Source organism: Rhamphochromis sp. 'chilingali' (assembly GCF_963969265.1).
Source record: "Rhamphochromis sp. 'chilingali' genome assembly, chromosome: 7".
NCBI classification, from domain to species: domain Eukaryota; kingdom Metazoa; phylum Chordata; class Actinopteri; order Cichliformes; family Cichlidae; genus Rhamphochromis; species Rhamphochromis sp. 'chilingali'.
The window spans coordinates 23,415,115-23,441,700 of NC_137934.1; the positions used below are offsets into that span (position 1 = coordinate 23,415,115).

The 26,586-nt window shown below is 38.6% G+C and overlaps 2 protein-coding genes and 1 long non-coding RNA gene across 6 annotated transcripts; all 3 read left to right on the top strand.

Moving 5' to 3' along the window:
• The first annotated feature begins 3,588 nt into the window (after nt 1-3,588).
• LOC308399992 lies at nt 3,589-11,125 on the top strand. Its single transcript, XR_013972287.1, has 5 exons — nt 3,589-3,791; nt 5,406-5,436; nt 6,375-6,406; nt 7,525-7,551; nt 10,102-11,125. It is a non-coding gene; the product is annotated as an uncharacterized lncRNA (long non-coding RNA).
• Nucleotides 11,126-15,775: 4,650 nt separating this feature from the next.
• On the top strand, nt 15,776-18,726 carry LOC308399973 (ATP-dependent DNA helicase PIF1-like). 3 transcript variants are annotated; one of them, XM_080887430.1, is made up of 3 exons: nt 15,776-18,306; nt 18,399-18,438; nt 18,711-18,726. In XM_080887430.1, exons 1-2 carry the CDS (start codon nt 15,808-15,810, stop codon nt 18,405-18,407), a joined length of 2,508 nt encoding a protein of 835 aa, XP_080743556.1. In that variant the 5' UTR covers nt 15,776-15,807; the 3' UTR covers nt 18,408-18,438; nt 18,711-18,726. The 3 variants fall into 3 exon arrangements, with proteins under 3 accessions (XP_080743556.1, XP_080743558.1, XP_080743557.1); XM_080887432.1 differs by lacking the exon at nt 18,711-18,726 and having other exon boundaries at nt 15,776-18,015; nt 18,176-18,306; nt 18,399-18,510; XM_080887431.1 differs by lacking the exon at nt 18,711-18,726 and having other exon boundaries at nt 15,776-18,015; nt 18,176-18,422.
• On the top strand, nt 18,716-24,745 carry LOC308399975 (uncharacterized protein). 2 transcript variants are annotated; one of them, XM_080887435.1, is made up of 6 exons: nt 18,716-19,963; nt 20,146-20,282; nt 20,372-20,594; nt 20,683-21,242; nt 22,084-22,220; nt 22,307-24,745. In XM_080887435.1, the coding sequence occupies exons 4-6, from the start codon at nt 20,790-20,792 to the stop codon at nt 22,914-22,916; spliced, it is 1,200 nt and encodes a 399-aa protein (XP_080743561.1). In that variant the 5' UTR covers nt 18,716-19,963; nt 20,146-20,282; nt 20,372-20,594; nt 20,683-20,789; the 3' UTR covers nt 22,917-24,745. The 2 variants fall into 2 exon arrangements, with proteins under 2 accessions (XP_080743561.1, XP_080743560.1); XM_080887434.1 differs by having other exon boundaries at nt 20,713-21,242.
• The last annotated feature ends 1,841 nt before the right edge of the window (nt 24,746-26,586 follow it).

The following is a 26,586-nucleotide window of genomic DNA, read 5'->3' on the forward strand; positions in this document are numbered from 1 at the left end:
TTGCTCAATTTTCACTCAACTTCCACAAATTATACATCAAAACGTAGGTATTTTTGCTGGCTTTCCGAAAATGTCACCATCATTGTTGTGGGATTTATAGAATTTTGGCAAATCTCCTCAGACCAACACAAGGTCAGAAAACTCTCCATATAAAGTCAATGGAGAGTTTGTTCAAAATCACGGCTGGATTTCTGTAATGAGAGGCATATTCGAATCGTCATATCTCCTTAACGAAGCAAAGTTAAGACATGAGGCTTGTCCCGGTATATCTTCAGACACCCCTGACGCTCACAATTCAAGAATTTCTTTCTCACCTATTACCGTTCTGAAATGAGTTGGACTTGTTTGAGGGTAGGAAATTCGTCCTTCGCTCAGATTTCTTCAGATTTCAAACTCTGGAAATGAACCACTTTTTTCTCTCGTCATAACTTTTTGTTGGATTTCCACAGAGACCTGAAAATTTCCATGATTGTTCACCAAAGCCTGCTGTCTCTTACGGTGAAAAAATGATATCGATACTCCAAATAGATTTAGAGTTAGAAAGCGTTGTTTGAGGGCAAGTCAAGGCAGTTTTTGCTTCGCTCTGCTCAGTTATGGTGCATTACAAGTCAAATATCTTTAATAATTCATATTTTAATGATAAATTGTTAACACTGGAAGATTCCCCCATCTCTTCTGAACAAAACGGTGTAAGAATGACGGCTCTAGCCCCTACGGTTAGGAAATTATGGTCATTTGTTTGAGGGGAGTCGTCACTATGAGAAATAGGCTGCAATAATCCTGTGCCTCTCTGTGCTGCGTGTGTAAAAAGGATGCACCTGTTTTGGCGGGAAAACGTAAACAGCCACTCTGATTGGTGGATTTAAATTCGGCAGCTCTCTCCCTCTGTGTGTGTGTGTGTGTGTGTGTGTGTGTGTGTGTGTGTGTGTGTGTGTGTGTGTGTGTGTGTGTTTAGTGGGAGAGAGAGGACCCTGCCCTTATTTGGCAGCATGTCATTGTAGGATTTAAATTGAATATAGTTAGACTGGTTGACTGGATTAGAGCCTGTGTTTGTGTGTCCCTCTGTGCATTTGTGTTTCAATATGCCTCCATATTTGTAATTTTGTAAGTTATTACTATTCTGCTAAATCATAGTATTTCTGGTACTTTTCGGTACTTGTGCTAAATACAGTATTTCTGCTAAATCATACTATTTCTGCTTTTCATAAGATTTGTGCCTAATATAGTATTTCTGCTAAATTATAGTATTTATTCTTTTTATAGGATTTGTGCATAACACAGTATTTCTGCTAAATTATAGTATTTCTGCTTTTTATGCTATTTGTGCCTAATATAGTATTTCTGCTTTTTATAGGATTTGTACCTAATATAGTATTTCTGCTTTTTATAGGATTTGTGCTTAATATAGTATTTCTGCTAAATTATAGTATTTCTGATTTTTATACTATTTGTGCCTAATATAGTATTTCTGCTTTTTATAGGATTTGTGCTTAATATAGTATTTCTGCTAAATTATAGTATTTCTGCTTTTTATAGGATTTGTGCCTAATATAGTATTTCTGCTTTTTATAGGATTTGTACCTAATATAGTATTTCTGCTTTTTATAGGATTTGTGCTTAATATAGTATTTCTGCTAAATTATAGTATTTCTGCTTTTTATAGTATTTGTGCTAAAACATAGTATTTCTACTAAATGTAGTATTTATGCTTAATCATACTATTTCTATATATTTCTGCCAGGTCCCCAGGCAGCCAATCCTCTGTGAGGACTGAGAAATTCAAATTTTCAAATCAGGGCCTGCACGGCTTCCCAGCCAATCATATATGTGTCCTGAGGCATTCAAATTTGCATATTGGGGCCTTCATGGCTTCTAAGCCAGCCAATCATATCAGGGCTGAGGAATTCAAATCCACAAATCAGGGCCTGCACGGCTTCCCAGCCAGCCAATCATATATGTGGCCTCAGCCATTCAAATTTGCATATTGGGGAATTCGTGGCTTCTAAGTCAATAAGTCATCCATGTCATATATCTCTAAAAATTCACATTTTAATGATAAATTGTCAACACTTGAAGATTCCCCAATCACTTCTGAACAAAACGGTGTAAGAATGACCGTTCTAGCCCCTACAGTTAGGAAATTATGGTCATTTGTTTGAGGGGAGTCCTCACTATGAGAAATAGGCTGCAATAATCCTGTGCCTCTCTGTGCTGCGTGTGTAAAAAGATGCACCTGTTTTGGCGGGAAAACGTAAACAGCCACTCTGATTGGTGGATTTAAATTCGGCAGCTCTCTCCCTCTGTGTCTGTCTGTTTGTGTGTGTGTGTGTGTGTGTGTGTGTGTGTGTGTGTGTGTGTGTGTGTGTGTGTGTGTGTGTGTGTGTGTGTGTGTTTAGTGAGAGAGAGAGGACCCTGCCCTTATTTGGCAGCATGTCATTGTAGGATTTAAATTGAATATAGTTAGACTGGTTGACTGGATTAGAGCCTGTGTTTGTGTGTCCCTCTGTGCATTTGTGTTTCAATATGCCTCCATATTTGTAATTTTGTAAGTTATTACTATTCTGCTAAATCATAGTATTTCTGGTACTTTTCGGTACTTGTGCTAAATACAGTATTTCTGCTAAATCATACTATTCCTGCTTTTCATAAGATTTGTGCCTAATATAGTATTTCTGCTAAATTATAGTATTTATTCTTTTTATAGGATTTGTGCCTAACATAGTATTTCTGCTAAATTATAGTATTTCTGCTTTTTATACTATTTGTGCCTAATATAGTATTTCTGCTTTTTATAGGATTTGTGCCTAATATAGTATTTCTGCTTTTTACAGGATTTGTGCTTAATATAGTATTTCTGCTAAATTATAGTATTTCTGCTTTTTATAGTATTTGTGCTAAAACATAGTATTTCTACTAAATGTAGTATTTATGCTTAATCATAGTATTTCTATATATTTCTGCCAGGTCCCCAGGCAGCCAATCCTCTGTGAGGACTGAGACATTCAAATTTTCAAATCAGGGCCTGCACGGTTTCCCAGCCAATCATATATGTGTCCTGAGGCTTTCAAATTTGCATATTGGGGCCTTCATGGCTTCTAAGCCAGCCAATCATATCTGAGGGCTGAGGAATTCAAATCCACAAATCAGGGCCTGCACGGCTTCCCAGCCAGCCAATCATGTATGTGGGCTCCAGGCATTCAAATTTGCATATTGGGGAATTCGTGGCTTCTAAGTCAACAAGTCATCCATGTCATATATCTCTAAAAATTCATATTTTAATGATAAATTGTCAACACTTGAAGATTCCCCCATCTCTTCTGAACAAAACGGTGCAGTGACCGTTCTAGCCCTTACGGTTAGGAAATTATAGTCATTTGTTTTGAGGGGAATCCTTAATGGATAATGTTTATATATATATATATATATATATATATATATATATATATATATATATATATATATATATATGTCTTTAAAACATCTTTGCAGACTGACTGTCCTGGATTGGTTGTTTTTTGTTTTTTTCAGGTCTGGTGAACTCAGCTCTTTGGTGTTGGTGTTCAGGAGTAGAGCCTTCTAATAATATTTATTCAACTTATAGAATTAAAGTTCTGCGAGTTTTTTCTGTAGCAAATAAATATTGTATAGAATATTTAAAATCACCTACATTTTTGATGTTTACAATGCCCATTGTGTGTAATACTGGAATTTCCTACTACCCGTGAACGCCTCATCTTTTACCTGACTGCCGGACATCCGCCTTTCCGCACACTTCGCTGAGTCCGCTCTGGGTGAGTGCTGCTGCTCTGCTTCTCCTCTTCTCTCCTAAATGTTTATAGTCTGTTTGTGCGATTTAACGAGTTCTTTTAGTGATTTATAAAGCCAACCGAGGTATAACTCATATTAGAGTAACACAGTGGTTGCTTTTTCTTAGTGAAACTTTGTCATTTTTGTATGTAAAAGGAGTGTTTGATGAGCTAACAACCCGATGCTAATGCCTAGCGCTCCTTTGAGCCCAGTGTGAAATGAAAATTTGACTGTGAACCACGGTTATTGTGTTGTTTTATTAATTACATTTGGTGTGTTCGTGTTTGTCCGTCTGTTACATAAGGTGCAGTTAGTTCTCTTCACAAATCAGTTGGTTAAAACAGCCTCATTCTTTATGCTGTAAAGTTTTTAACGAACCGCCATCTTAGATTCAGTGTCAGCTGTCGGCAAGATCAAAGGAGCCATTTTACCGCCTCTGACCGAACACGGGAGAAAAAAGTCACGTTTGTCCAGGTCTTGTGGATTAATTAAGAGAAAGGAGGGGGGGAGAAACTGAGGATTAAACATAGGCTATGTCCCCACATACACGGGTATTTTTGAAAACTGAGACTTTCCGTTTTCGTTTTAAAAAACAATCCCGTCCACACATGAATGCAGAAATGAAGGAAAACTCTGCTAGGAACCTACCAAAGCAACAGGTGGCGCTATATTCCTAAAGTGTAGAAATGTTGGCCAATCAGAAGTCTAGAAGCCTCGGTGGGAAATAGCAAACAAAGATGGGGCATAAAAGCAGAACAGAGTCATATGTGTGGGGGGACAGTAACTGTGTGTGTATATGTAAGCATTTAAACACTGCAGAGAGAACAATTAACAGTAACCGTATTGTAGAAATGCATTTCACCGAAAAAATAACGTGGCGCACAGTGTGACGTCAAAAAAGGCGCTGCGTTTTCTCCGTGTCCCTGTCCACACATAAATGCAAAAACGGAGTTTTCAAAAATATCCTGGCAAGCGTTTTTAGTTTTTCAGTGACCGAAAACGCCGTTTAAGTGTGGACGAAAGGTGCAAACGGATAGAAAAATCTCCATTTTCAAAAGTACCTGTGTACATGTGGACATAGCCCAAGAATAATAAGAACTCCTAAACAGGAGACTTTAATTTTTAAGAACTGTTTAACAAAGGCTTGTTTGTGCCAACCTAAATCTGCAGCACAGTTTAAATTCTCACTTTGTGGAAAATTAATGAAATAAACAACAGCCCACCTTCACATAAATAAAATATGTCAGTATATTATTATTATTATTAATATGGTATATAGATATTTATTTTAAAATAACAGCATATTTAATGATACTATGTGCAGTTGGTAATATTTTAGGAAGTAGAATTTGAATGCAGACCACCTCAAATATTAAAGCCTTAAAAATATACATCGTGCAGTTTTTCATGTATGAGTGTTATTGCAATCTTAAATGAGAGGTAGACCAAAGAAAACAGAGGAGAGTTGTTGTTTGTATTCCAGCTGTAGTAAACAAAGAAGTTTAGTGAATCTTTTTGACAACAGAGAGTGATGCAGTATTGATGCTGATTTGAGTTTTCTGATCCTGTATTTTTGTTCTTTGTCTTTTGTTACACAGAGTGACATAAAGCTTGGTTTTGCCTTTGCTGGTAAGTAAACAGTGATTGTAACTGAAGCAATATGAAACTGGGATTGTGTAACATGTTTAGCAATTTATATACAATAGTTTGGCTTTTTGTGATATTTTGCCATTTGCTCATGGGCAAAAACACATTTAGGATTTATAAGCAGTAAGCTCCCCCACTAGATCTCTGAGTGTCCCTAAAAATGTCCCTGAAGTTTAATAGGCCATTTATGTCTAATTTTAATTTTAAAGGCTTATCAAAGCATTTCTGTAGTAATTATGGTTTTTATTACACATGTTAAGGCCATTTGCAATTTAATTTTGCCTTCTTTAGACTAAAGTGAGTTCATTTTGTCTGAGGTACAGTGCTGGGAAAAGTCTTTCTTCCTTGCAGATTTATTTTGTTCATGCTTTTTTGTCACATGTTTCAAATCATCTAACAGGGATGATATGAATAAATACAAAAAAGCATTTTAAAGTGATGATTTCACGTATGAAGCAGAGAAAACCAAACCAGAGCTATCTGTTCTAATGTGAGAACATGCTGGTCTCTAATACCCAGCTGTGGAAGCCCTGATACGAAGAACTACCATCAAGCATTTATAGTATCAAGTATCATTTGTGATTGTTGCATGCTTTGAAACTGTGATGTTATCATTTGATCAAGTGTGCAGTGCGAGCAAATCATTGCTTGTGGTATCTGCTGTGTTATGTAAAGTATTAGAGCTTTACGTTAATGAGGAATTTCTGTGGCTTATTGCAGATGGATAAAACGACACATCACCTTAATAAAGACAGAAATCTTTAATAAGGTGCAGAAAGAGAAGATGGGGTGTTTATAGTAAAGCTGTTGTAAACAAAGAATTTAACTGATTTTTTTTTCACTACAGATTGTGATGCAGTATTGACTCTGATGCTGATTTCAGTTGTCTGATTCTGTATTTTTGTTCTTTTGTTACACAGAGTGAAACAGAACTTCGGTTTTGCCTTTGCTGGTAAGTAAGCAGCAATTGTAACTGCAGAAATATGACATTGTCACTGTGTAACATGTTTAGCAACTTACCTAACGTAGTTTGGTTTTTGTGACATTACCATTTACTGATGGGCAAAAACAAATGGTCAGAATGTATACCTTGTAGCAGCAAAGGCCCCACACATGACCTCTGACTGTCCCTGAAGTTTAACAGGCCATTTGTGTCTGATTTTTATGTTTGAACACAAACAACTGTTTTTATACAGTTGTTCGTGTTCTCCGTTTGTTTGTCGATTTACGTAACAGACACAACTATGAACGCATTTTAGGTGAGTTAGTGTAAGTGGTAGCTTAAACACTTAAGAGCACCACAGTTGTTGCTTTATATCTTCACTCATATTTTGCTTATGTATTACATTAAAGTCAGACCACTATAGAAGTATTTTTGCCTGAGTGAACAGAAGTGGTAGGTTAAACATTTAAGCAATAATAAAAGACTAAGAGAACCAGAGTTGTGAGTAGGCAATGTTGTGTATGTTAAAGCCTGTGTGTAATTTATATACACTAAGTTTAAATCAGTTTCTTAATAATTTGCTTGATACAATGTGTTTAAAATTTTATATAAAAAAGGGAAATATTGCAAAATACAAAGATTCCTGCCAACAGGTACAATGGAAGGACTTTTTATTATAATTTTTGTAATTGCAAAAATGGTGTGCCACTGTTGTTACAATAACATGTCAAAATTTACATGTATTTTAGGATTTACATATTCAGATCAGAACTAAAACCTGATGAGGTTTTCCGTTGATTCTAACAGTTGTGGTTTTTCCACACTTTATTAAGCACTGACTTGTGATAGAAAATGATGGAGCTAAAAAGCCATAATCTGTACCAACAAATATTGGTGCCTCTTCTTTTCACTTCTGTAGTATGCATGCCTTTATTACACATGTTATCGCCATGTGAGACTCTGTAACTGAAGTTTGTCCTCTTCAGACTACAGTGAGTTCATAAAGGCTTGGAGAAATTGAGGATTTTACTAGTTATTTCATGTCACAGTAAATTGGATTGTGTGCGAAGAGGTTCAACAGTCTAAGTCATTAAACAGTGATCTGATGTGTTGTTTCCTTTCTCTAGGATACTGATCTGATCGTCGCAAGTCTGGTAAGTAAAGGTTTTGTCTGCGGTACAGTGCTGAGAAAGGTCTTTCTTCCTTGCAGATTTATTTTGTTTATGCTTTTTTCACATGTTTCAAATCATCTAACAAGGATGACCTGGATAAATACAAAAAGCAGTTTTAAAGTGATGATTTCATTTTTGAACCAGAACAACCTGGTCTAATGTAAAAACATGTTGGTCTCTAATACCCAGCTGTGGATGCTCTGATAGCAACAATTACCATCAAGCATTTACAGTAACTGGTAATGACTGGTTTACATCACTGGTTGATTTTGGTCCACTATAATTTCAGAATTGTCTTAATTAGATCCAAACAGGACAGGCAAGAAAAGAAAAAAGTCTTAAGGCCCAATATAGGGTTTTCAAGTCATACCAAGTATCTTAATTTCATTAAAGTCCAGACTGATTCGTTTACACCAAGAGTTTTGTTTCATTCATTGAATTGGACTTGCTTGTGTGCTTCAGATCCTAAGTGTGATTAAACTTAAGCTCAGGATCTGATGAGTTGATGGTCCTGAAGTAGTAAAGGAACTCTGGGACATCACAGTAACAGCACCATGTTTGACTTTAATGCTGGTGTTTTTCTCTCACTATAGATGATTCAGTTTAGTGCAGTTAGTCAGCACAGCTGTTGGTTATCATTGAGATATTATTAGGCAACTTGTTTTTGCCTGTTCAGCTACAACATCTGGGAGGGTATTTGTTTTCTGGGGTCTCCAGATCCTTAGAAATCTCTTTGTAAACCTTTACAGAACTATATGTGTTTGTTTCACATTAGAGCAGCTCACGACTAGCAGTTTAGGGACAATTAAATATTCACATAGGGCAGGGGTCTCAAACTCCAGTCTTCAAGGGCCGGTGTCCTGAAGCTTTTCCACGTGTCCCTGTTACAAAACACCTGAATAACATTTGTAGGTCATTAGTGAGAGTATAGAATTTGACTGTGTGCTGAAGTGGCATCCCCTAAGACTACTCAAATTTAAGTAATTTAAGTGTTTGGAAAAATGTACTTCTAAAAGTACTTTCATTGCATCATGTTCATTCACTCATGAGCTGCTATAACATGAATCAAATGGCTGAATTACCACCTCAGCATGCAGTCAGGTAGAGTTTTGCTAATGACCTACTAATGTTATTCAGGTGCGTTGCAACAGGGACACACAGAAAAGTTTCTGGACACCAGGCCTTAACGACCAAGAGTTTGAGACCACTGGTGGTAGGGCATTGTGGATTTCAAAAACTTCTTCCCTTAAATCACTGCCTGAAAACTGCTTTTTGTAATTTGTCATAATGACTTGCAAAATATAGGTGGGATGAAAACATAAACATGAGACATTTTATAGTGGCCTGATATTTTTTATCAAGGCTGTTTTTTGAAAATAATCCTGGCCTAATTTACAAAAGATGAACTGTCTGAAAGTCATGTTTGTTTGTTTGTTTAAGAAATGTGGGAATCTCCAGCTAAGATCTTACATGCAACAGCTCAGATACAGCACTCACTTCTGTTCTTTTTATCATGAAATGATCTACAAAGAAATTACCATCATACTAAATTTTGCTAATTAGGCCTTTATATCAGCTATGATAAGTTTATTATAGATTTAGTGGAGTGCTTATTGCTGTGTATCAAACATGCCCCAAATGTGACTGAAATATGTAGAAACTGCTGTGTAGAAACTAGCTGTCTCCAAATTTCTCATTTTGCCAAAATTCATACAGAGTGGCCTGAAACTGTCTGCTCTAACCTCAGTGTGTTGGTTTTGTTGGACCATATAATATTTACAGTAAGTTACTGTAGCAGCACGTCTTGGTTTGAGTTTAGACTTAGTTTATTGTTTTAATAGAACGTAAAAATGTCCTTATAACAGTTCCACCATCATTTGTTAAACATTGTCATTCTGTTCACTCCAATAATTTACTGTAGAACTCTTTAGTATTTAAAGCCCTACATGTACTGTATTTTTGAAATTATAAGGCATAATGTCAATAAACAAGTCTGTTTTTAAGGCAGATTAAGCCAAACAAAACAGTCAGATAAGTCAAACTTTATTCAAGTCATTCACAACAACTCTCAACACTGTTCAGTTGTAACACATAAAATACAGAACAATACACTCACTTTTTCAGTTCATTCCTCATCCACAAATCCATCAAACTCTTCATGGGTTGATCAGTTTGAAATCTGCTTCATAAGCATGTCTCATAGCATGTGCCAGGTCCTTGTACACACACCATAATGTTATGTTGAAGCACCGTACGAATTACTCTACGAGGGTCCTGACTATGGTAGCCATAATGCTCTGACAATACATCAAGCAGCGCAGCTTTGTAGCTTACCGAAGTCTTACTAAAATATTTGACAGAATTTTGAGCGCTGTGTACCACAGAAATCCCGTTCGAGGTCAGTAAGCATAACCAGAATCGATACACTAGGCACATTGTATGTTTTTGAGAAAATGACAGGATTTTAGGTGTGCCATATAATCTGAAGAATATTGGAAATACGACTAATTCCAGGCCTTTTGTGTCTTACAGGTGACCTGCTGCAGAAGATCCTCTCTCTCTCTATCATTATAAGCAATTCTGTCTATCCTATCACTCTCCCAACTCTATCTAATTTGAAAGCCATTCTATCTTGTATCCCTCTATCTCTACCGCTCTATCTAATTTGAAAGCCATTCCATCTTGTATCCCTCTCTCTACCGCTCTATCTAATTTGAAAGCCATTCCATCTTGTATCCCTCTATCTAATTTGAGAATCCAAGTTTTGAGAATCCTTTCAGAATCCAATTTTCAGAAATCCAAGTTACCAGAACTTGATCTATCTGTTACAGAATTCTGAGAGATCTCTGCTCTCACTGCTCTTTCTTTCCTGTCATTAAACTCTCTCACATTCAGTCATTTTGCTGGAAATTACAAGTTGAATATACAGTAGTAGAATTACAGTAGAACTTATAGTAGAAACTACTTACACAGCCCTACATTTGTCATTTTAATTTTGCATTAGACTTTAGTTTGGACTGCTAGTTTGGCTTACTTTGATCAATTGTATAAAATATCACCTTTTTATACGTTTATTTGTAATAAGATAATCTGGTTATTTTGTAATACATACATTCAGATAAATAATAAATTAGATCCAGTCTGTTAGTCTGTTTCATTGGCTATAACATTTGACTGCAAGTTTATAGTATTATTATTTAAGGACAAACCCATTTTGTCACTCGGTGTAAGTATTCAGTTAGTATTGTCATCGAGAAGCGCCTGAGGACTTCCTGTTTCCTGACTGCTGCAGAAAATCCAGCTGAAGAATCCTCATCACCTGTCATCTTATCACCACACCAACAAAGCTCCATATATTTGATTTCAATTTTAGATATCTGAAAGATTTACATAAACTCCCCTAAGAGCTAAGACTTTTATTATAGCCTGTTGATTGTTGAGATTTATTCTGTATATCATTTTATAGAAGTTGTAATTATTTACCAGTCTGGTTAAAAATATATAAGTAAAATTATACAGTTTCTGAAATAGCTACAATAAAACGGACCAAATTGTTTCCAGAGAACTTTGAATTTCCTTTATTTTGAGTTTGGAGTAGAAAATCAGCTTTTTATATATAATAGTACATTTCTCAGATTTAACAGTAATTTGAGGAGTTATACGTTTTTCTGTGTTTCAAGGTTCAGTTTTGTTTACATTTGTGTATAACCACATATAAGCTCCAGGTTGTACTTCAGCAAAATGCCAAGAAAAAGTCAAAGGTCGCAGTCCCAGAAGCTTAGATGGCAAAAGCAGAAAGAACAGGTGAATGTTTCTCAGAGCAGTGAGCAGGTAAAGGTGTGTGTTTCAACTTTTCCCAGCACAGAAGTGCAGAGCAGTGTTCAGACAGCCACAGTGTCTTATGCAGATGTGGTAAAGAGAAGTGTTCCCTCAGTATCTGTCCCAGAGCCTGAAGTTATGCAGGTAATACATATTGAACCCCAGGTAACTGTACAAACACAGCATGATGGAGAGACAGCCACAGTGTCTTATGCAGATGTGGTAAAGAGAAGTGTTCCCTCAGTATCTGTCCCAGAGCCTGAAGTTATGCAGCTAATCCAGACTAAACCCCAGCTAACTGTACAAACACAGCATGATGGACAAGCTCCAGGACAGTCTCATGTACAGGTTACAAACAGTGAAAGTCGTTCACGAGTGAGTAGCGTCTGTGCTTCCCGAAGCCAGGCCGCTCCTAGGTATGGAAAGTACCGGAATCAGCAATGCATGGCTAACAGTTTGGTTTTCCTGTCATTCTTACACGAGGATGAATTTATTACCAGAGCAGATCTAAACCGTGTGTTGGACAAAGGCCATGCCGTCTATTCAGATGCCAGACTGAGGTTTGTGAACAGCGTGTTTCTAGCCTGCGATGAACTTCCCTCAGTTGTTACCAGCCGCAGACACGAGTATCAAGTCGACATGTCTCAGTTTGCTCATTACGGCACATTTGATGGTACAGATCACTTTCCGAGCCTTGAACAGGGACTACAGTGTTTGGCTTCAGACGTTCGCTATGCTTTGCTAGTCATGGGAGGAACAGTCATCGCTGTTAGCAGGCTGACTTCAGGTGAATATGCATATTTTGACCCTCACCCACGTAAGTCTACTGGTATGCCATTGTCGCTAAGTGTAAGTGGTGGAACTGCAGTTATGTTGAAATTCACACGTCTTAATGACATGATTGACAGGATCAAACGTTTGTACAGAATGTTCAGCATCGCACCAAGCTGCACTTATGAGCTACAGCCCATCGAGTTTCACAGTGAAAACGCTGCTGACCAAAGAGATGCTAATCAAACCACCGAATACAGACAAACAGCTACAAGTGCACCAGCACCAGCTTTAAATGAACGTGTTCATGAATTAAACTCCGAAATATACACTGAGCAGACACGGAAACCTGTGACCAAAGATTTAACCAGTGAAGTAATGTCATCCAGAGTTGATTCTTCAAATGAGACAGCTGCTCCCAGAAATAAACATCATCCTTCTGATTATTTTGAAAAGGAAACCTCTGCATCTTCTGTGAGAGAAACTCAGGTAACACCAGATTCTGTTCCTCAGAATGATTCAAACAGTGCCTCCAGTTCAACTAAGATAACAGAGGAACTCTCAGATAAACTGCTGAAACGTAATAAACAGGAAAGGCAAAAAATGAGGAGAAGATTATTAGCCCAAGAAAAAGTACCACAGAGAAAGGAAAATCAGAAGACGAAAGAAAGGCAGATGTACAGGTTTGATGAAAGCTTCAAGACAAAGAAAAAAAACTCAACTAAGAAGTGTAATGATCCTGATCACAGACATAAAAGGAGTCTGTACAAAAATGAGCTGTATAAATTAAATGCTACCTATAAGGAGAAACACAGAGAACATTTGAGAAAGATATATAGAGAAAGTGCTAAAATTAGAGAGAGAAAAAGAGAACGTGTCATAAGGACATATAGAGACAATCCCCTATTCAGAGAAAAGCAGAAGGAACGTATAAGAAGAATATACAGAACTTGTGCTGGATTCAGAGAGAAACATAAAGCTTACATGAGGTCATATGTATATAACCTATATAAAAAAAGCAAAGATTTTAAACAGAAAAAACGATCTTATATGACAAAGCGGTATGGAGAAGAAAAACAATTTCAGCAACAACACAAGGGCAATATGAGAGAACGAATGAGAGTAAAATATTGGAACAGTTTTTCTTTCAGACAGATGCATAATATCAGATGTGCAATGAATATAAAACGGAAATATCGCCAGATGCATCGACCAGCTGAGAGTTTACAGTGTCATCCAGAGAACACTTTAATGAATGAGGCCATATCTCGTTTCAGATCTAACATTAAGTCAGCACCATCTTATGTTTGTACTGTTTGTCTAAAAGCTTCTTTTCCTAATCAGGTGAAAATCTGCAAAAGAGAAAATTACTCAAAACACCAGACTGTAGCTCATCAGTGCCTAACTGGTAAATTTGTTCATGTGTGTGATGAAGCATGTCATGATCACTGCAGCTTTCCTGTTGAGAGAAAAAAAGAGTATATTTGTCACACGTGTCACAGTTCCCTCAAAAGTGGATGCATGCCCAGGCTTGCTGCTGTTAATGGTTTAGAACTGCAGGATATTCCAGCTGAACTGTGTGATCTCAACATTCTGGAGAGACATCTGATTGCCAAATGCATACCATTTGCTAAGATTATTCCTCTTCCAAAGGGGAGACAGAGACTCATACGTGGTAATGTGGTGTGTGTACCATCTGAGGTCCAACAAACAGTTGACAGTTTACCGAGGATCAGAAGCCAATCACAGATCATGAGGATAAAGCTGAAAAGACGACTGTGCTACAAAGGCCATCAGCTGTTCCAGACTGTCACCTGGTCTAAACTCATTCAAGCTCTGCGTAAACTGAAACAAATTCATCCACAGTACACAGATATTGTTATCAGAGATGATGCATTGCTTTGTGATCCAACGTTACCTGATGATGACAGCAGTGATGAAGCCAGCATGGCAAGTGATGATTATAATGAAGCAGATTTAATGGAAATTGACAACTATGAAAAAGATGCCCTTTTGTGTGAAAGTGAGTCTCAAAGTGACCAAGATATTAATATGCAATCCTGTGATGAACAACCAGAGGAACAAAATCCAGATGAACCAGAAAGTGATTTGAACAATGGAGGTTTTGCTCTAGAAAGTTGTCTGCAGCCTGTTGACATTTCAGAAGAGATTCTCTGTTTCACTGATAACACATATTGTGTGGCTCCTGCAGAAAGAAACAATCCTGTTAGCTTCTTCAGAACTCCTCATTTGGAAGCCATGGCATTTCCTGTGCAGTTTCCTACTGGTCAGAATACACTTGATGAAAAGAGACGTCTCAAGCTCACACCGAGTGCATACTTCAAGTCAAGGCTTTTCAACATTGATGCAAGATTTGCTAAAGACACAAATTACCTGTTTTTCTCACAGTTTGTCACTGAAATACACTTGGCTAATTCTAGCATGACAATACAGCTAAGGAAAGGTAAAACTATGACGAAAGATGGACGCAAAATCACATCAGGAATGTTACAAAGTAAGACAGAAGTAGAGAAGCTGGTAAGAAATAAAGATGCAATCAGATTTATGCAGCCACTCAGAGGAACTCCAGCTTACTGGCAGAAAACTACCAGAGATCTATTCAGCATGGTTCGCCAAATAGGAACACCTCAGTTCTTTGTCACTTTCTCTGCTGCTGAGATGAGATGGCCTGAAGTGATTCAAGCAATAAAGAGACAGCAAGGTGAAGAGGTTGATTTTGAAGCCCTGGACTGGTCAGAAAAGTGTGAAATTCTAAGATCAAATCCAGTAACCACCATGCGAATGTTTGATAAACGTGTTGAGGCTTTGTTCAGAGATTTGCTTTTTTCTCCTGCACAGCCCCTTGGTGAGATCATTGATTACTTTTACAGAGTTGAGTTCCAGCACAGAGGTAGTCCACATATACACATGTTGCTGTGGATTCGAGAAAAGGTAGAAGCAGATGTGGATGATGACCAAACTGTCTGTGACTTTGTGGACAGATACATCTCAGCTCAACTCCCTGATCCAGAAAAACAACCTGAACTGCACAAAAAAGTCACTGAGCTACAAAAGCACAGCAAAAACCACACAAAGACATGCTTTAAGAGTGTGAACTCTGGTTGTAGATTTGGGTTTCCCAAACCACCAGCCACAAGAACAATGATTGTGAGACAGGATGAGGATTCAGACACTGAAGCTGCAAAAGCCAAACTCAGACCTTTGTTGAACCTGCTGAAGGAACCTGAAGCTGCTTCCCTCACCATAGAGCAGATTCTGTCACGATGCAACTTAACAATGAATGAGTATGAACAATGCCTCCAAGACATAAACAAGAAAACAGCTCTGATTCTGAAACGTGACCCAAATGAGTGTTGGATCAACAATTACAACCCAGACCTGCTTGAAGCCTGGAACTCTAATTTAGATGTCTCATTCATTTTGAATGCCTATTCATGTATAGAATACCTCTGTAAATATATAACAAAGAAAGAATCTGGCCTCTCTGAATACCTGAAGACAGTTATTGACAACTCTGATAAGAACACCGTCAATGAATGTGATGAAATGAGAGCTGTGATGCAAGCTTACTCAAAAAAGAGAGAAATCAGCGCACAGGAGTGTGTGACTCGAGTCTGTGGCCTAAAAATGAAAAAATGTTCCCGCAGTGTTGTATTTGTACCAACAGATGATAACCCAGTAAAAATGAGTCGGCCCATGAGCTTCCTGGAAAGCACAACACACGACAGTTGTAATATTTGGATGACAAGTTTGAGTGATAAATACAAATGCAGACCTGAGACCCCAGAATATGAGGAAATGTCACTGGCTGATTTTGCTGCCTTGTGCAGGTTGGTGAGTGGTCCAAATGAAGGAAAAGATGTGCTTCCTCTTCTAAACCAGCTTGGATTTGTACAAAGGCGAAAGAATGATAAACCAGCTATAATCAGATATTACCACTGTTCACAGGAAAAAGATCCTGAGCAATATTATGGTCGACTGTTGAGACTTTACCTTCCACACAGATCAGAGCAGGAACTGAAACCACAAGGGTTCCAAACCTATCAGTCCTTCTACAACTCAGGTTTTGTACGACTTCCATGTTCAGACCACAGTGAGTCTGTGAAAAGGGTTGTGAAAAGAAATAAAGACAAGTATGAGAAGAACTCTGAGGATATTGAGAGTGCACTGGAAGAGTTTGAACAAAATAGGGATGTTGTGATTGATGAATGGTGTAATCTTGCTCCTGAATCTGAAGTTGTGAGGCTGCAATGCGATGAGAATCTTCCTGAGAGACATTCTGATGATGAGAACGAACAGGAGAATGTTCCCGACTACAGTCGTCAGTCTGATGCTGTAACAAAGATCAGAGCCGTCAGAGAACAACCTGCAGTAGATCCAGCCGTGGTACGTGTAATGTATCAGAATCTGAACCAGAAGCAGGCCTGCGTGTTCTATGCCATAAGAGACTGGTGTATTCAGCGAGTTTGTGGTTTGAACCCAGATCCATTTTTCTTCTATATCAACGGTGGTGCAGGAACTGGAAAGTCACATCTGATTAAGTGTATTCATTCTGAAGCATCAAAGATCCTGAGCAGACTGCCTGCTAATGCAGAAGAAGCTGACATATCAAATCCAACTGTTTTACTGACTTCATTTACCGGTACAGCAGCTTTTTCTATCAGTGGCTCTACGTTACATTCTCTACTGAAACTACCCAGGAGTCTGAAACCACCCATTCAAGGACTTGGTAACCAACTGGATGAAGTCAGATCTGAGCTGATGAATGCTGAAATTATTGTTATTGATGAGATTTCAATGGTTTCAAAACCCCTTTTTGCTTATGTGGATGCAAGACTGAAACAAATCAAAGGCACTCAGAGACCTTTTGGTGGAATGTCAGTTTTAGCTGTTGGAGATTTTTACCAGCTGCCACCAGTGCGACAGTCTAAACCTCTCTGTGTTTACGATCCAGAACAGATTGACCTATGGCAGGAGCATTTTCAGATGATCACTCTAACCGAGATCATGCGTCAGAAAGATGATGTGGCCTTTGCAGAGATGCTGAACAGGATTAGAGTCAAAGAAAAGACAGATGAGCTTTCTCAGTGCGACAGAGATTTGTTGTCACAGGCTGTGACTGCACCAGAAGAATGTCCAACTGAGGTCTTACACATTTATGCCACCAACAAGAATGTGGAATCCCACAACACAGATACCCTGAAGAAGCTTCATTCAAACATCATAATCATCAATGCAGACGATTTCCAGAAGGATAAATGTACAGGCAGAATGGAACGAAGAGACAAACCATTTACAGGTGGGCGAAATGATTTACCTGACACTCTGAATGTTGCTGAAGGAGCTCGAGTCATGCTGACCAGAAACTTGGACACACTAAACGGTTTAGTCAACGGTGCTTTTGGTATACTGGTAAAGGTGGTGAGATCTGAAAATGATGGACACATAATTAAACTGGGGCTCAGGATGGACAACCGGCAGCCTATGAGACACAACCGCAGTGCTAATGCAGCATCTGATGATCTTGTTTACATTGAGAGAGCAGAGGAGAGTCTGAAGTTTAAAGGAGCAGTACGCAGACAGTTTCCTGTAAAGCTAGCATTCGCTTGCACAATTCACAAAACTCAGGGTCTTACAACACAGACAGCTGTAGTTTCAATGAAGAACATTTTTGAACCAGGTATGGCTTATGTTGCTCTCAGCAGGGTGACGTCTCTCAGTGGACTCTATTTGCAGGACTTGGATGAGAAAAAGATTTACGCCAATCCTGAGGTAACTGCAGCGCTCCAAACCATGAGACAAGCCAGTGTTGAGGAAATGATGCCTCTTCTTCAGGTCAGAGAAACAGCCAGCAGACTTGACACTCTTACACTGATCCATCACAATACGGAGGGTTTGCCATCTCACATCAGTGACATCAAGAGTCATCATGAAATGTGTTTAGCAGATGTTTTGTGTCTCACTGAGTCTCACCTTCAAGGCTCCTTTGTTGCAGACAGTCTTCATTTGGACGGCTACACCATGTTCAAACGCAACAGACATGTGTCCTACACAAACTTTCCTCACATGGCCAGCAGAAGTGGTGGGGGAGTTGTTGTGTATTTGAGGAATCATTTTCAGGTTCAGGTAAAACAGTATCTGCATAATGTCACTGATCTTGAGTTTTTAGTGTTGAAGGTTCAGGCTCCATTCCCTGCACTCATTGCTGTTGTGTACAGACCCCCTGACTACAGTTTGACACCATTCATGCAAAACCTGGTAAGTCTTTTAGATTCACTTGAAATAATGGACTGTCACCCAATCATTGTGTGTGGAGATTTTAATGAGAACCAGTTGCAGAGTGGAAGAAAACAGATTCTGGAGCAGTTTCAGTCGAGAGGGTATTCACAGCTGATCACTTCTGCCACTACAAACAAGAACACCCTGCTTGACCTCATTTTTATTTCTCAGCCACAGAAATGTCTGTATTCAGGTGTTCTGAGATCATATTACAGTTACCACAACCCTGTCTTTTGTGTCCTGTCCTCGAGCCAATCATGAAGTCGTCTGGTGAGTTTTGAAACAATTACAGATCATGTTTGTTACAGAGTTTACTGATTGTAGAGCATGAAAAAGATTTTTCATTGAAAAAAGGGTCTTCCCTACTCTGTCTGTCAGAAGACCCTTTCTTATTGCAATGTTATTAATCATTTCACCAAATCATTGCTGAACTTCATGCAGAGCAGAGAACATCTGCTATCATGCACCTCTGATCTGAAATGTGCTGCAACATTTATTAAACCAACATCATTTCTTTTATTCTCATGTTTTAAATGACTAAATCTTTTTACTGTGACGTATGTAGCTCAACAAACGAGATCTTCCCCTCCAAGGGCTTGAAAATATGAAATAGTAAATAAATAAATCCCACCTAAATGCAGGTATTTATTATGGGTCACATGAATAAATACAGACAATTATATTTTCTTGATTATAGTAGCTTTTGTAGAATCAAAAGTTTTTGTGATGAATGAGTTTTTGCTTATCATGTTTTACAGGTAAAAAATGTCAAAAGTTATAAACTATCTTTACGCTACCAGAGATGTCTATAATGATACATTATGTAGAGAAAAACATTAGTACAGCTTACAGAATATGTATAAAAACTGATTTAGAAGTAAATGGATAGTTTTCTGAAAGTTCCCGACTACAGTTTAACACCACCCACCCAGATCAGCCCCCAAGTGTCTATGTAATGCTGGTATGGTGTGTGAGTTTGACTTGGCCTTTATCCGGGTGGGTTTGGGTTTGGGTGGATAAAGGCCAAGTCAGAATTCTCTGAGCAGCTGGAAAAAGCTGCTAATAAACAAAGACATCAAAAAGTGTGGGCTTTAGGTGTAGCCCCCGCTTTCTGATGCACTAATTAGACTTAGTAACCGACACCCCATACCAGCATTACATAGACACTTGGGGGCTGAGCTGGGTGGGTGGTGTTATAAGCACGTGTTTTGTTAGATATATTTTTTCAGACACCATCTTCATGAACTGCTGAGCCAAACCTGATCCATCAGTGCTGGACTGCACAGATAACTACATGCCACAAGGAGACTGCTGTGTTATGAATTGCCATACCAGTGTGTCTTCAATGGAGAAGATGACACACCCATCACCTGACCTCCTGCCTGATCTGGAGACCATCATCATGCTACCACACTACACACCTCTGAGACCATCAATGATGACTCATACTGAGAAAACTGTATTTCCTGTCAGAGATGCTCAGTGATCCTCAGAGCAGAGAGAGGTATCATTCTTTATCTTTGATAAAAAAAAATGTCAGTTTTTAATTCAATTAATTAATTAAAATCCTGTTTATTGCATAAATAATTCCACACTCAAATGATTATACTTGTTGACACTTTTTGAGTTTTAATTCACATTATGGATTACAAATCTATGCTTTTTCTACTCTGTCTCTCTGTGCAGGTATTGCTGTCTTCTGAGTTCTTCCGTGTCCCAACTGAGGCCTTCAAACCTCATTGCAGAGCTCATGTCTTTCCTCACCATCATGTGAGTGTGAGATTGCTCTGGATTCTGGTTATGTGGCCTGCAGCACCTATAAGGTATTTCAACATTGTTCATTGTATAACTTATTTGTAGTTTTTAGGGTTTCTACAGACAAAAAAAATGTTCCTTTTTCTGTATTTTTTAGAACAAGCTCGTCCAGTGTGCCTGCATTCCAGCTTCTTAGACTCTACGCAAGTGGACAGAGTATCAGTGTTTGGCCACTCTTACAGACACTGACTTCTGTCAATTCACTTCTACTGATCGGGCACCTCACTCCAGGAAGACAGAGGGCTGCAAGCCTGTCATCATTTCCAGTGTGGCTTTGTATTCTTGGGGTAGCATCAGATTTTTCCCACAAATATTCAAAGGTAACACTTGTTTTAAGCTTAGTTATTAAATCAAAAGTCTTCCCTTGTGTCATGTCTGTGAAGGTTCTCATGATGTCCTTTGATGTAGTCTCTCTCTTCACTTGCATACCCACTACAGAGGCAGTGGAGACTGTCAGAAAACGACTGCAAGAAGACAGCTCCTTGGAAGACAGGACCAACTTCACACCCGATCAGATGTGCACACTGTTAGACCTCTGCCTCACCACTACATATTTCAAATACAACGAGGGTTTCTACAGGCAAAAACATGGCTGTGCCATGGGCTCCCCCGTGTCACCTATTGTAGCCAACCTTTACATGGAGGAAGTGGAAAGGAAGGCTCTTGGCTCTTTCAAAGGAAGAGTACCCAGCCACTGGTACAGATATGTAGACGACACCTGGGTCAAAATCAAAAGGCAAGAAGTGGAATCCTTCACTGCGCACATTAACGCCGTGGATAAAAACATCAAGTTCACCAGGGAAGACACAAAGGACGACTGTTTGCTTTTCCTGGACTGCGCTGTGCACATTGAAGAGAACGGCAAACTCAACATTGAAGTTTACCGGAAGCCCACACACACGGACCAGTACCTCCTCTTTGACTTCCATCACCCTCTGGAACACAAACTTGGAGTAATTAGGACACATCCCTCCCCCCCGGGCAGAACATGTTCCCTCTAAGCCTGAAGGGAAAAAGAAGGAACACACACATGTAAAGGAAGCACTCAAAACGTGTGGCTATCCTAATTGGGCGTTGATAAAGTCAGCAAAGATGCACAGAAAAGAACATCAGATACCAGCGAGGGAGGATAAGAAAGACAGATGCAACAACATTGTCATCCCCTATGTACTAATTAGACTTAGTAACCGACACCCCATACCAGCATTACATAGACACTAGGGGGCTGAGCTGGGTGGGTGGTGTTAAAAGCACTTGTTTTGTAGATATATTTTTTCAGACACGGCACAGTCTCCTTTGTGGCAAAACCTTCAAACTTCACCATCCTCAGCTGAAACAACAACATCTTAACACCATCTTCATGAACTGCTGAGCCAAACTTGATCCATCAGTGCTGGACTGCACAGATAACTACATGCCACAAGGAGACTGCTGTGTTATGAACTGCCATACCAGTGTGTCTTCAATGGAGAAGATGACACACCCATCACCTGACCTCCTGCCTGATCTGGAGACCATCATCATGCTGCCACACTACACACCTCTGAGACCATCAATGATGACTCATACTGAGGAAACTGTATTTCCTGTCAGAGATGCTCAGTGATCCTCAGAGCAGAGAGCGGTATGATTCTTTATCTTTGATAAAAAAAAATGTCAGTGTTTTTTAATTCAATTAATTAATTTAAATCCTGTTTATTGCATAAATAATTCCACACTCAAATGATTATACTTGTTGACACTTTTTGAGTTTTAATTCACATTATGGATTACAAATCTATGCTTTTTCTACTCTGTCTCTCTGTGCAGGTATTGCTGTCTTCTGAGTTCTTCAGTGTTCCAACTGAGACATTCAAACCTCACTGCAGAGCTCATGTCTTTCCTCACCATCATGTGAGTGTGAGATTGCTCTGGATTCTGGTTATATGGCCTGCAGCACCTATAAGGTATTTCAATATTGTTCATTGTATAACTTATTTGTAGTTTTTAGGCCTTAACACAAATAAAATGTTCCTTTTTCTGTATTTTTTAGAATAAGCTCGTCCAGTGTGCCTGCATTCCAGCTTCACAGAAAAGAACATCAGACACCAGCGAGGGAGGATAAGAAAGACAGACACAACAACATTGTCATCCCCTATGTAGCCGGTGTATCAGAAAAACTCAGGAGAGTTTTCTCCAAATACGACATCCCAGTGTACTTCAGACCCAGTAACACACTCAGACAGAAACTGGTTCACCCGAAAGACAAAACTCCTAAACACAAACTTAACAATGTGGTGTACGCTGTACAGTGCAGCGAGGAATGCCCAGACTTCTACATCGGAGAGACCAAACAGCCACTTCACAAGCACATGGCACAACATAGAAGAGCCACCTCCACGGGACAAGACTCAGCAGTTCATCTGCATCTAAAGGACAAAGGTCAGTCTTTGAGGATGCCAATGTTCACATTTTGGACAGATGGAGGAGTGAAAGAAGCCATTTATGTCCACTGTGAGCGACCATCTTTAAACAGAGGCGGTGGTTTACGACACCAACTGTCTGCCATCTATAATCCAGTTTTGAGTTCCCTCCCCAGACACCGTAACGTCCTCCCCAGACACCGTAACGTCCACTCACATCCTGGGAGTGGGCGTGGGTGATTTCCTGACCTCAGGAAATCACATGATAGGGTGGGGCCAGGTTTCACAATGAGCTCACCCGAAACCCTGGCTGATTGGGACCCACACCCACTTTCACACCTTGGCTCATGTGATTAGGTAGAGGATCATCAGGGGGTTCTTTGTCCCTCTTTGGGGGGAAACTCCCACTGGGTTTAAATCTGGGACTCCCCACCAACTGACCCTTAGAACTGAAGAAGCTTCTCGGATGAGAGGTGAAACGTCTTCAAGGAACTCAAAGAAGTCCAGACGCTTTTCTTTCCAAGCTCCTTAGACTTCACTTGTGTTAATTACATTTTATTTGTTGTTGTTTTCTTTTAGATTTATATGCAGTGATTGGATGTGGTGGAGCTTTGTTAACCGTGTGGAAAACATCTGTTTGTGATGATATTTACAATGAGGCTTTAAGGTGACAGTTTCCATGTAATTTCAATCCTTTTACTAAGCAAAAACATGTTTGCAATTAACATATTTTTTCAGTTTTGTCTTTTGGATTTATGGTTAACATTCCTCTGTGACAGCAAATACTAAACTGGTCCAAGTAACCAGCATATCATTGGTCAAAGGCAAAAAGGACCACATGTCACACTAGCAATGAATTTTTGACTGTGTTTGTGTTAGTATAGAGTAGGTCTAACAGTGGTTTTCCACATCTGCTCTAATATATATAGATAATGGGTCAGACATATAAAGTCATTTTGAAAAGTTCATAAAGGTCATTTATATGTGTTCCTCTTTATCATTTTATATCAGGTCACACAGCTGACTTGAGTTTTGATCAGAGTAGAACCATAACATTCATGCTAATGGTTCTACTGTTTACAGTTACTTTATGATGGATTTCACCCTGGTCACAGCACTATGTGAAAAGCTGTTAGAGGTAAAGTTAAGCCAATTAATACATCATCATAAGTCACTCTCTAACGCAGGGCAGTGATTATTATTCACTGTAATTTATTCCACAACAATGTTCTTTATTTGATTCTTTAAATATGCACATCGATTGTTTAGCTCTGTGACTCTCCACACCTGAAATATATCACAATGTGGACTTCATTTCGACAGTATTTTGTAGATTGGTACCATATTTATCATCGAATCATCTTGTGCACTTATTAACTAAATGTTGTTTGTTTGTTTTTTTTGTTTGTTTGTTTGGGGGTTTTTTGTTGCCATTTTTACCTTTCACCAACTGTGTAAATTCTGCAATTTTACCTTGGTTTTGTTTCACATCAGTTTATCTGCTGGCTGGTATTCCTGTCTTCCTTCTCTCACCCCAACCGGTCGCAGCAGATGGCCGCCCCTCCCTGAGCCTGGTTCTGCTGGAGGTTTCTTCCTGTTAAAAGGGAGTTTTTCCTTCCCACTGTCGCCAAAGTGCTTGCTCATAGGGGGTCATATGTCATATGATTGTTGGGTTTTTCTCTGTATCTATGAAGCGCCTTAAGGCGACTTTTGTTGTGATTTGTTGCTATATAAATTGAATTGAATTGGTTTTCTTTCTTTTCTAATGTTTCTGGTCATTTTTCACAGTTAAACAAGTAACTTTGAGGTTACGTCATCGTTTTCAGCTGTTATCTGTATACATTTTTTTCCTAATAATTACATTTCTGCAAAATTATAGCAGTTCTGGTAAGTTGTAATATTTCTGCCAAGTTATTAATTTTTTAATAAATTATTACATTTCTGCTAAGTTGTAGCTTCTGGTAAACTACAACATTTCTGCTGAATTGTTATGTTTCTTCTAAGTTATTGCATTTCTGCTAAGTTATTACATTTTTGCTAACTTGATGTTCTTCTGCAAAGTTATTAAAATTTCAACAACTTTTTAAACACTGACTTTGATTTCTTCAGCTTCTTCAGCTATTTTCAACTATTTTCAGCAGACAGCTTCAGCTTTACAGTTTCCTCTAAGTGATTGCAGTTCTGCTAAGTTATTCCATTTTAGCAAAGTTCCTTTGCTTCTGCAAAGTTTTTACAATTTCTGCAACTTTTCAGCTTTTTCAGCTACTTTTTGCATACAGCTTCAGCTTTAAGCATCCACACTGCATTTTCGCAGGAAATGCAAATTTTTCTAGTTCTTTATTATTATTATTCTTAGGACTTCCGTACACTTTTCGCCGTAGAACTACTTCCACAATTTTCAGCCGATTTTCACCGTTCAAATTTTAAACTATTCAGCTATTTTTGCTCTTTCCGGCTATGACTTTTGCTATTTTTAACTATTATACTTTTTAAAATATTCCACTTTTTTCCTTTAATTTGTCCCATTGAAATGAATGGGAAACTTCAGCAATTCTGCTAAAATTTGCTTGTTTTTGAAACTTAACTACTTCCTCATACTTTCACCTAGAACAACCATTCAAATTTTAAAATGTTCACAAATTATTGGGCTATTCAGGTATGATTCAGCTTTTTCAAATCTTTTACTGTTTTACTTTTATGCCTCTTAAAGTTTTGAGTTGCAAAATTGTGATTTTTCACAAAATACATGCGTTGTTATGGTTGCTATGCTCTTGGCTTCCAGTGTGCCACTGAAGCTTTTGCAGTCTTCTCTTCATGTCCGAACAACTGTTTGCTACTTGCTCAATATTCACTCAACTTCCACAAATTATACATCAAAACGTAGGTATTTTTTCTGGCTTTCAGAAAATGTCACTATCATTGTTGTGGTATTCATAGAACTTTCGCAAATCTCCTCAGACTAACACAAGGTCAGAAAATTCTCCATATAAAGTCAATGGAGAGTTTGTTCAAAATCACCGCTGCATTTCTGTAATGAGAGGCATATTCGAATCGTCATATCTCCTTAACGAAGCAAAGTTAAGACATGAGGCTTGTCCCGGCATATCTTCAGACACTCCTGACGCTCACAATTCAAGAATTTCTTTCTCAACTATTACCGTTCTGAAATGAGTTGGACTTGTTTGAGGGTAGGAAATTCGTCCTTCGCTCAGATTTCTTCAGATTTCAAAGTCTGGAAATGAACCACTTTTTTCTCTCGTCATAACTTTTTGTTGGATTTCCACAGAGACCTGAAAATTTCCATGATTGTTCACCAAAGCCTGCTGTCTCTTACGGTGAAAGAATGATATCGATACTCCAAACAGATTTCAAGTTACAAAGCGTTGTTTGAGGGCAAGTCAAGGCAGTTTTTGCTTCGCTCTACTCAGTTATGGTGCATTAGAAGTCAAATATCTTTAATAATTCATATTTTAATGATAAATTGTAAACACTGGAAGATTCCCCCATGTCTTCTGAACAAAACGGTGTAAGAATGACCGTTCTAGCCCCTACGGTTAGGAAATTACGGTCATTTGTTTGAGGGGAGTCCTCACTATGAGAAATAGGCTGCAATAATCCTGTGCCTCTCTCTGCTGCGTGTGTAAAAAGATGCACCTGTTTTGGCGGGAAAAAGTACACAGGCTCTCTGATTGGTGGATTCAAATTCAGCAGCTCCCAGGCTGACCTAGAAACTTACTTCTCTCTCCCTGTGCATTTTTTTGCTGATTTTTTCATTTAACAAGTATATTTGAGGGACCCTCAGCATGTTCAGCATTTTTCAGCTGTCCATTTTGCTTTTCCAATTTTTCTGTTTAACTTATTACTATTGTGCTAAATCATACTGTTTCTGCTATTTCATAAGATTTGTGCT

Excerpts from the sequence above, each read along its gene's own strand:
- LOC308399975 (XM_080887435.1), top strand. The coding sequence starts at position 20,790 with ATGTGCACACTGTTAGACCTCTGCCTCACCACTACATATTTCAAATAC. Across the intron at positions 21,243-22,083 it reads TTGGAGTAATTAGGACACAT|GTATTGCTGTCTTCTGAGTT; the intron begins CCCTCCCCCCCG and ends CTCTCTGTGCAG. Across the intron at positions 22,221-22,306 it reads TGGCCTGCAGCACCTATAAG|AATAAGCTCGTCCAGTGTGC; the intron begins GTATTTCAATAT and ends TGTATTTTTTAG.
- LOC308399973 (XM_080887430.1), top strand. The coding sequence starts at position 15,808 with ATGAAAAAATGTTCCCGCAGTGTTGTATTTGTACCAACAGATGATAAC.